The sequence below is a fragment of the Amaranthus tricolor genome, chromosome 6, assembly GCF_026212465.1.
Source record: "Amaranthus tricolor cultivar Red isolate AtriRed21 chromosome 6, ASM2621246v1, whole genome shotgun sequence".
Taxonomy (NCBI): Eukaryota; Viridiplantae; Streptophyta; class Magnoliopsida; order Caryophyllales; family Amaranthaceae; genus Amaranthus; species Amaranthus tricolor.
The window spans coordinates 8,097,514-8,107,918 of NC_080052.1; the positions used below are offsets into that span (position 1 = coordinate 8,097,514).

A 10,405-nucleotide genomic window follows, 5' to 3' on the forward strand; every position below is an offset into this window, starting at 1 on the left:
CAATCAATTATTACCAAATAAACATTAAATTATTATGAATACCTCCAATTCCAACCAGAAAAAAATTATGTATACACAAATAAATAAATGTAAAACAACAAAACAAAAAAATGAAAAATGAAAAAATATATATTAATACCCATGATGAGCAAAAAAGGTTGGATCTTGATGAAGAATAATGAGTTGTTGATCCTATTTGTATCTTCCCACAGCTTTATTGAACCGCAACCCAGAATTTTTCTCCTTTTTTATGTATGATTTAAGGAATGAAAAAATATAGACGCAGTTCAAGAAAGCTGTGGAAAAATAAAAATAGAATCATTTAATAATTAAAATATAATGAAAATATGATAAATAATATCATCATATTTATATGATGGATGATGGTTGATCTACCCCTAAAAAAACCCTAGAAAAAGAAATAGGGAGGAGAGAGAAAGAGTTAAAAAGAAGGGCCGAAGAAGAGAAGAGGAATGAGAGGCGTAGGTTTAGGGGGTGAAGAAGAGGGGGTATAAATAGCAGAATTAAAGTCCTTTTACCACCAATCCCGAGAAGAATAATTGGTATATAGGGTTATTTTTTAAACTTCTTTTTTTTTTTCTTTTTCTTTTATTCTCTCTTCTATCTTGCATTCTTACTACCTCACTCTTTTGTTCTCTTATAATAAGAAAATAAATTAAAATCACAATTAAAAAAAATACAAAATAAAAAATGACATATCCCCTCCAATTGTTTTTAGTTATCCCATTTTTTTGACATTAGTTATCGATCATTTTTAATTTGTATTTTAATCTTAATCTGGACATCGAAATATAGCCATGTGAGATCTTGTTTTATTCGTATCAACGTAAATTTTATTAATATCAAAGATTTATAATTTTTAATTATGCATAATTAGAGATATTTAAAATTGAATTAATACATTAAATGGTGTGCCAAAACAAAATGGGACAACTTAAAAGAATTCGAGAGAGTATTTAATAATTAGAAAGAATTTTATATTTTATTTACGTAATTTAATATTATTTTTTCTTTGAAAACATAAGGATTTAATCATATTTTATTAGAGTTTATCATTTATTTTTTCCTTAAAAAGTTAAAATTATTATATAAAATATTAATTATTTTTCAATTTCTAGATTAGATTCTCTTAAAAAGTTACATATTAATAATAAAAAAATTTATTAATTTTATATATTTCCCTAAGGACTGTAAAAATATTAAGCTTAAAAAATATCTAAAAAATACTATTGGGAATCTACCCAATTAATCCTTATTTGTTCTTCTCATATTCTTAAAATGTATTTTATAAAGTTTTATTCAACCACTAAGTTAATTAACCTAACTTTCTCATACAAAATCCTTATTGATAAGAAACTTAGAGAGATTTTATAGAATTATCTTTGTCACTAATTCTCTATTTAAGTCGTTTCATCGTTAGACGACTTTAATTGACCGGCCAAAACTATTTAATAAACAATAATGCTTACTTGTTTTTTTTTTTTAAAAAAAAAAACACATCCAAGGAGTTCACTTTTCATGTTTTTAATAATTTTTATTAATGGGCCGTTTGTATGGACCCATCTCATGGTGAGACGGTCTCATACAAGACTTGCGACTATAGCTTTATAACTCACCTTAATTTTAGGGTTTGGATCCAATTTCTTAAGATTTAATACATCTAGTTTTGGGTCAAAAAAATAAATGGGTTTAAGTCTCGGTTCACCCAAGTCTTGTCTTGACCTAGACTTAGGGCCTGTTTTCTTCGTCTAATCTGATTGGATCTAATCTGAATTTACTAAGGTCTGGTCTGATCTAGTCTGATTCAATCTGATCTGATTTGAATCTTTCTGATCTGGTCTGACCTGATTTGATTTGGTTTGATCTTATCTTATCTAATCTAATCTTATTTGGTTTCATAAAATTATTATTATTTTTTTTTTGTTGTTCCTTTGTGAAATTGTCATCACCCATATCTTTTTATGCAAGCCTCATATATATTTGGGGGGTAAATTTCGACCGCTTTCCTCTAATTCTTCCTGTAAAGGGAGTATGGGTATGGATTGTCTGTCACATTTCCTCACCCAGACTCTGTTTTCAAGCGGGACATTAGGTATGATAATGATAATGATGATGATGATGATGATAATAATAATAATAATAATAATAATAATAATAATAATAATAATTATTATTATTATTATTATTATTATTATTATTATTATTATTATTATTATTATTATTATTATTATTATTATTCTTATTATTATGATCTAATTAAAAAATTAATTAATAGATATTAATATTATTTAATTAAATAAATAAATAAATAAATAATAATAATGTCATTAACATTATTATAATTATTAAATAATCATTTATATATTATTGTTATTTAATTCATTAATTATTAATTGATAAATATTTTTAATTAATTAATTAATTAATATAATAATATTATTCAATTATTTATATTATTAACATTATTGTTTATATTTTTATTTATTAATTATTTTATTAATCAAGTAATTAATTAATTAATTAATAATAATAATAATAATAATAATAATAATAATAATAATAATAATAATATTCATAATCATAATCATAATATAATAATAATAATAATAATAATAATAATAATAATAATAATATTATTATTATTATTATTATTATTATTATTATTATTATTATTGGTGGCGTAGCCGCCTCTGTGTTTTTGGTTTCTTTTACTTAGTTGGTTAGACCAAGTTATTTTGTATTGCCATTGTGGCATTTTTTAGATAACTCGATTTCTCCTTTGCACATGAAGTGTGAGGAGGGAAACCCTTCATAGAAGGTGGGCCTCTCTTTCACACTGATGCAACTGATAAATAGAGTCCTGGTTATCTGTGTTTCTTTACCTTGTTGTAATCATTTGTTTAGTGTTAATAGAAAATCATTTGACAAATAAATAATAATAAGTAATCATGATTTGATTTGATCTGGCCTTGTCTAGTATGATCTGATCTGATCTACAAAGGGATATATCATTAACCCGAAGATGGTATGAATCATAATAACCAATAATGTTTGATCTTTCATTTTAAACTTATACATCTTATTGGTTGATCGTTATCCTCAGTCAAGTAATTTGAATTAATTTCGATCAAAATGAAATTATAAATATTAATATAAAAACTCGTGTAATTTACGAGATTGTTAGTATAAAAGTATATGAATAAAAATTTTAAATAGAAATTCAATATATTATCAGTATAAAATATAGTCCTTTAATGAAAAATGATTTAATTGTTAATAAAAGTATTAATTAATTTCTCATACTTTTTAAGGCAAATTTAAATAATATTTCAACAACTTAATCATAATAATTATTTGTCATCTTCAAAATAATTCTTTGGCATTCTCAAAATAATTTTTAATTATCATGTAACTTTTGGTCCATACTTTCTTAGCAATGGCTACTTCTGAGGCAACAGCGATATCTCTCCCTGTAACAGCTCGCCCTTCCCTCCACGCCACCGGCGACGAGGGTAACATCCGATACCTCGCCCGCAGCACCACCAGACGCATCAATCGATCGTCAAAACCTAGGTAAGCAACAGGTAAAGGCGATACACTCTTTTGACTTTGAGCTAAGAGTAAGGAAATGGAACATAGGCACGTTAGAAGCCAAGTCTTTGGAGTAGCTGATGAGCTTAATAGATACAATATCCATGTGGCGTGTGTTCAGGAGATTGGGTGGAAGGGTTTTCATTCGACTAGAGTAAAAGGGTATAAGCTGTGGTACGCAAGTTTGGATGACAGACATAGTGGGGTTGGGATCCTCGTATCCAACATGATCCTAAAACAAGTGGTTAAGGTGAAGAGGTGCAATAAAAGGATTATGCTAGTTAGAATAGTACTGGGTGAAGAAGTCACATCTATCATTAGTACTTAATGGGCTCCAAGTTGGATTAGATGAGCAGAAGTAACTCGATTTTTGGGACTGCTTAAGTAACCTTATGGGGACTATTCTAGAAGACGAGAAAGTCTTCTTAGGAGGAGACTTCAATGGGAATATAGGCAAGAAAGTGGATAGCTATGAGTCAGTCTATGATAGCTTTGGTTTAGGGGCTAGAAACAAGAGTGGAGAACATCTACTTCAATTTTCCCTAGCCCGAGATTTGGTGATTGCAAACTCTATCTTTAGGAAGAAAGAGGAACACTTGATTACATTCAAAAGTGGAGGGCACGCGACGCAAATTGATTATGCCGTAGTATGTAAAGGAGATAAGGCCTTGTGTCGGGATTGTACGGTGGTTCTAGGCACGAAGATGCCAACTCAACATCGGTTACTAATGCTAGTTTTTAAAATGAGGAAGGAAATTGTCGAGAAAACGATTGAGGGCAGACGTGTGATTATGTGAGGTAAACTTAAAGGGGAAGTAACCTCCACATTCTCAAACAGGATCAAAATGTTGAGATATTTAAAGCTTTCCAAAGATGCAAATTAAATATGGAAAATATGGCTGAAAACATTCGACAAACTGCTAAAGAGATCTTAGGAGTGTTGACAGGTAAACCAAGTGTGTATAAGAAGTCGTGATGGTGGAATGAGGAGGTACGGGAGAAGATAAATGATAAAGAAAAAAGGTTTAAAGAACTTATGGATTGTACAAAAGAGAAGGATTGTATAAGTAAGAGAGAAATCTACAAAGAGGCCAAACGAGTGTCAAAGAAAGCGGCATTTGAGACAAAAAGTTGGACTTACGAAGACTTTTATAAAAAGTTAGATACAAAAGAGGGAGAGAAGCATATTTTCAAGCTAGCGAAAGCTAGGGCAAGAAAGAAGCAAGACATTGAGACAGTTAGGTACATCAAGGATAAGGATGGGAAAGTTCTATTGAAACAAGATGACATCAAAACAAGGTGGTACCAGTACTTCTCTCAATCGCTGAATGAAACTAGGGGAATAGGGGAGGTATGAGGATATACTTCCAACGAACAAAGTCAACATGAATGTGGGTTAAATAGGGGCATAACCATCAATGAAGTTAGTAAAGATCTAAAGGAAATTGGGCGAGCTAAGGCAGTCGGCCCTGACAACATCCCGATTGAGGTATGAAGATGTTTAGGAGAAGAAAGTATTCAATGGTTAACTAAGCTTTTCAATGTTGTCTGGAGGACACATAGAATGCCCAAAGAATGAAGGAGCAGTACACTTATCTCTTTATATAAAAACAAAGTCGATGCACAAGTCTGTGAAAATTATAGAGGGATTAAACTCCTTACCCACACAGTGAAATTTTGGAAAAGAGTGATAGGGTAGAGAATCAGACAAGAGGCGGTGATTAGGGAACATCAATTTGGTATCATGCTAGAGAGATCTATCACTGAGGTTATACATGTGTTAACAAGAGTAATGGAAAAATATAAAGAGAGGAAAAAGGATTCATATATTGTGTGTATAGATTCGGAGAAGGCATATGATAGCTTACCATGATGTATTATCTGGGAGAGTTTGGAGGCTAAGGGAGTCTCGTGGAGCCATATTGAAGCTATACGAGACATGTGTGATGGAGCATCAACTAACATACAAACACCCGTTAGGATTACAAAATCTTTCTCAGTTAGAGTAGGCTTACATCAGGGATGGACTCTAAGTCCTTTCCTTTTTGCAGTCATCACGCCAAGTCCATATGGGAAACTATGCCATGGTGCATGCTTTTCACTAACGATATAGTGTTGGTCAAGGAAACAAGCGAAGAGGCTAATGTTAAATTAGAAGAATGGAGGGCGGTTTTAGAAAGCAAATGGCTTCATATAAGCTGTATAAAAACAGAATATTTGAGATGCAATTTTAGTGGGAATGAGAAACATGATGGTCAAGTGTGACAATTAGAGAAGATGTAGTTTTAAGTACAACTAAATATCTAGGATCTGTTATGCAAAGTGATGAGGGAGGTGCATGGAGATGTTACGCATCGTATACAAGCGGGTTCGCTTAAATGGCAAGCGGCGACCGGAGTGTTGTGAGATAAGAAGTTCCCGATTAGGCTGAAAGGAAAATTCAATAAAGTTGCCATTAGGCTAGCTTTGTTGTATGGGATAGAATGTTGGCCCGTTAAGGAGATTCATGAACAAAATATGGAAGTAGCTGAGATGAAAATGCTGAGGTGGATGTGCGGTAACACAATAATGGATAGAATCAAGAACCATGAGTATCGAGAGAAACTAGGCTTTGCCCCATTATCTGCTAAATGCGTGAAAATACATTAAGATGGTTTGGACATGTGCAAAGAAAGACAGTTGACTCTCCCGTTAGAAGGATATATAAAGCATCATAGTGGAGTGTAAGAGAAGTCGAGGAAGACCAAAGAAAACGTGGGTTGAAAGAATAAAGAACGACCTAAGTGAGCTGCACCTCTTTGCGGACCTGACTAAGAATAGGAATAATTGGAGACGTCAGATCCATATTTTAGATTACAAATAGCTTCTTTAGTTACCTTCTTGCCCTAGTGTCTAGTTGCTTCTTACCAGCCCCGTTTTGTTTATGTAAGTACTTATCTTTATTTAATTTTATATTTTTCAATGTATTTATTTATTTTCTTAAGCCTTGTTATTGCATGTACAGTTCTTTATCTGCAAGTATCTGTTCCCTTGTGGAAACGTTATCACTCATATCGATCCTACATGCCTGGGGGTAAAACTGACCGCTTTCCTCAAGTACTCCGTGTGAAAGGAGTACGGGTATGGATTGTCCGTCACTTTTCCTCACCCATACCCTGCTTCCGAGCGGGACATTTGGTATGATGATGATAATGATTATTATCATGTAACTTTTGTTTCTTGATCAAATATTTTAGTTATTAAAATTTTAATGAAGAAAATTTTATGTAGCGTTTAAATTTAAAATTATAATATTTCAAGAAAATTTAAAAGAACATATCTAATTATGATATATTACTCATATACTCCCTTCAATTCACTAAAAACTAGACATTTGGTTTTTTCACGCTATCTAATGTACTTATTCAATGTTTAATATATCTTACTATGCATAGCAAAATATTATAAAATTTGAATATTAATAATCTTTGCATTGAGATGAATCAAACAAGATTTCACTTGACTATGTTTTAATTTATAATTAAGAATAAAATACAAATTAAGAGTAATAAGTGAATAACGTCAAAAAGTAAATGTCCCTTTTTCAGTGAATTAGAGTGTAATAGTCCGAATTAAAATGAACTAGATATTCACATGTAAATATGAATTCAAGGTTACATGTCGAACATTTAAGTTAAACCGGATTCTAGGATCGACAACGTTCTAGTGACAAAGAAATAATTAAATGAGAACAATATTAATAAGTCAACGAAAGTCTTAAAAAATTACAACTAGAGAACCTGCTGGCCTCTTCAAAATATTTAATGTCTATAAGGTAAAAGTACTTGCAGCAAAATAATAAACTAAAGTTCATCAAGCATTTAATAATAATCAAAATCATCGGATTGTTCAATTACAGGTTCTAGTGTCCATTTCTTACTCTTTCAAACCCACCTGTAATCAACCTGCTAGTTGTCGAATGACAACATTATTGCACGTTCCAAAGAACATAAACCAATACACGTCAGAGACTTCATACAGTGCATTATATAGGTTACATACAAGCAGTGAGTTCATCCTAGCATGCAAAGGCTCTAACAATGTTTAATTCATATTCCACTTTCCAATTTCCCAACTCATGTCGTTGCTCGTCCTGTTTGAGTCGCCAGACTGTTACCAAAGTTTAGAGGAATACACATGGGAGAGCTAATTCCAAGGCAACCTCTGACCTAAGACGTTGCCCGTCCTGTTCGGGTAGTCATAGGTAAAGTATTCATACCCCCATGGTGACTGTAATGATTCAAAAACGCCATGGAAACGATAATGATAATAATTCCAAGTCCAATGTAATAAACCCATAGAGTAGTAACACAATCATCCTCAATTATCAAGTTTAACTCCTTTCAAATTATTTGAGGTGTCTAAGCCTTAAGTGATATACAACATCACATCATAGAATGAAAACAACATTACTTTACATAACCAATTACAAAAGTATGGTCTAAGCATATACCTTAATAGCACGACAACCCAATACACAATCACCACACATGCATGCGGTATTTCAACCTTTATGAATCGAGGTCCTAAACACAAACACACACACAAAATCACGTATTAGTACGTGTTCACACAATGAATCCACTTTTTTCCATCAAGGCACTACTATACTTCATAATAATAATTGATTAAACCAATAAAACTCAATGCTCCTTAATTCAAAAACAACTAGTTAATTTACAGCCCGTTTCGAACAGTTTACAAATTTCAAACAGAAAATTTGACTTCATCACAGCGTCCGGAAGGTATCAATTACCTTAGGTATTAAATTTCATAATTTTTAATACTCGTTTACTATTCTTAATCGATTTTAGCGGTAAAGCTATTTTTAATTCAATCGAAAGTAAAACAACGAAACGAAACCCGAACCACGAAGACATAATGCGCGCTTCCTGAAAAAGAAGATGTTGTCCAAAAAAAATCAGTAATTTATTTTTTTATATATATTTTAATTCCCTTAATCACATTCATTAATTCATCGGAATCTAACAACGATGCAAAAATCGTAACACAACGCATATATGTTTTCACCCAAATGTCAATTAAATTAAATCAAACAGTAATTACAAATAATCTGGTCAAAATAGAAAATATATATTTTTGACTCCGTTTTCATGATTTTATTTATAAATTATATTTCATATCTATTTATATATGTATATTTACAATAAAATCCCTAAAAATCAAAAACAACAAAATTGCTTCTATGATGATTAACAACCATTTATCATTCAAGTTCTTCATGTTTTCATTAATGGTTTTATTTATTACTTTTTTTTTTCTAATTGTTACTAGTATGTGTGAGTAGTTTTCTTAGGGGTTTGGTTAGTGTAACCCTAAGGTTGGTCTCATTCTTCATGTGTTAGGTTAGGGTTTGAAATTATTGATGATTGGTTGATTGATATTCGATGTGAAACTTGTCCTTCCACTCCTTAGGAGACATAAGACGATTATCGGTTGTTCGTGTGATTTACAAGGTCACAAACTTTCTCTCATCATCTTGAGTACCTGGATTGATTGTTGTACGATTTCCATTGACCTTGCTTACCTTGAGTTTGTATTGACCTTCCTAGGGTTGATCTAATCCAACCCTGTTTGCCTTTCATTGTTTATTCTCTCTTTTATTCTTGTTTTGTTATTATTGTTAGTAGTTTAGTTTGAACAAACTTTCAGCCATATAAGTTCTGTACATCAAGTCTAGAGTCTTGCAGGCCTTGTTCTTGTGGTTCGATCCCCTTCCACCGCAATACTACATGTAGTGTCTAGGGTGTTTACAAATATTATTTTCATAACTTGGTCTTTAGTAAATGACACGAAGAGCCAACTATCACCTAACACTCTATCTATCTTGTTAAGGACTCTCTTATCACCTGCCGGTTTCTTAAACTAAGTGAAAAACCAAACATTGTAGTGTAATCATAAACGCCATAACCCATCATGTAATCTCTCAGAGGCTAAATTTTATGAAGCTCAACATGTTGCCCTCTTCGTTCATCAAAGTTGTCTATACAATTAAAATCCCCTAAGATAATCCATGCTGAAGAAACTGTTTCACTTATGCCATAAAGATCATGAAGAAGCGATAATCGTTCTTTCTTCTTAGAAGCACCATACACAAATGTGCTTAAGAACTAAGAATTAGTTCTAGTAGTAACAGAGTCATGAATAAGCTGACGGCTACAAGAACATTAACCTAACTATCATCACTCATACAACCAACAATAATCTTACCTTCATCATGCCAAGCTAAATTAGTTTTCAAGCACCGAATGGGACACGTTCTAAGATAAAGAGCTCTTAAACCCTTCCTCATTATTCATGTCCTTTATTTTCAACAACATAAACACTTTTTGAATGACCAACAAAAAAGGTATCATCACCTATTAAACTCATGTTCTTGTAGGAAGATTCCATAACTTTAGACAATTCCCAATATACAACAAAAATCAAATTAAATATAAGTCCTAATTTGCAAAATTTAACAAAAACATTGTCAATACAAAACCTAAAATTTTTAAGAAGAACAAATAAGCTAAGGACACAAGGATTTGTAGAGAATGTATATTACCTATGACTGTGAATGGCGAATATTGTAGAAATCAACAAGGAAATGGAGATTAAGTATGTAAATATTTTTGAAATTGAGAGTAGAAAGGAAGTTGAGTGATTTTCGCAATGAAGTTATATGAAGGAAAAGAGCTAAAGGTGCAATTATTAGTTTTCCATTTTCGTAGTTTTCATTATTATAAATTAA

The 10,405-nt window shown here is 31.5% G+C and overlaps 1 protein-coding gene across 1 annotated transcript; it reads left to right on the forward strand.

Moving 5' to 3' along the window:
- The first annotated feature begins 3,457 nt into the window (after positions 1 to 3,457).
- On the forward strand, positions 3,458 to 4,409 carry LOC130815521 (uncharacterized). The gene is made up of 3 exons (XM_057682009.1): positions 3,458 to 3,594; positions 3,661 to 3,908; positions 4,021 to 4,409. Exons 1-3 carry the CDS (start codon positions 3,458 to 3,460, stop codon positions 4,407 to 4,409), a joined length of 774 nt encoding a protein of 257 aa, XP_057537992.1.
- Positions 4,410 to 10,405: the final 5,996 nt, after the last annotated feature.

Coding starts and splice junctions, on each gene's coding strand:
- LOC130815521 (XM_057682009.1), top strand. CDS start 3,458: ATGGCTACTTCTGAGGCAACAGCGATATCTCTCCCTGTAACAGCTCGC. Junction 3,595..3,660: donor AATCGATCGTCAAAACCTAG/GTAAGCAACAGG, acceptor AATGGAACATAG/GCACGTTAGAAGCCAAGTCT. Junction 3,909..4,020: donor GCTAGTTAGAATAGTACTGG/GTGAAGAAGTCA, acceptor GGACTATTCTAG/AAGACGAGAAAGTCTTCTTA.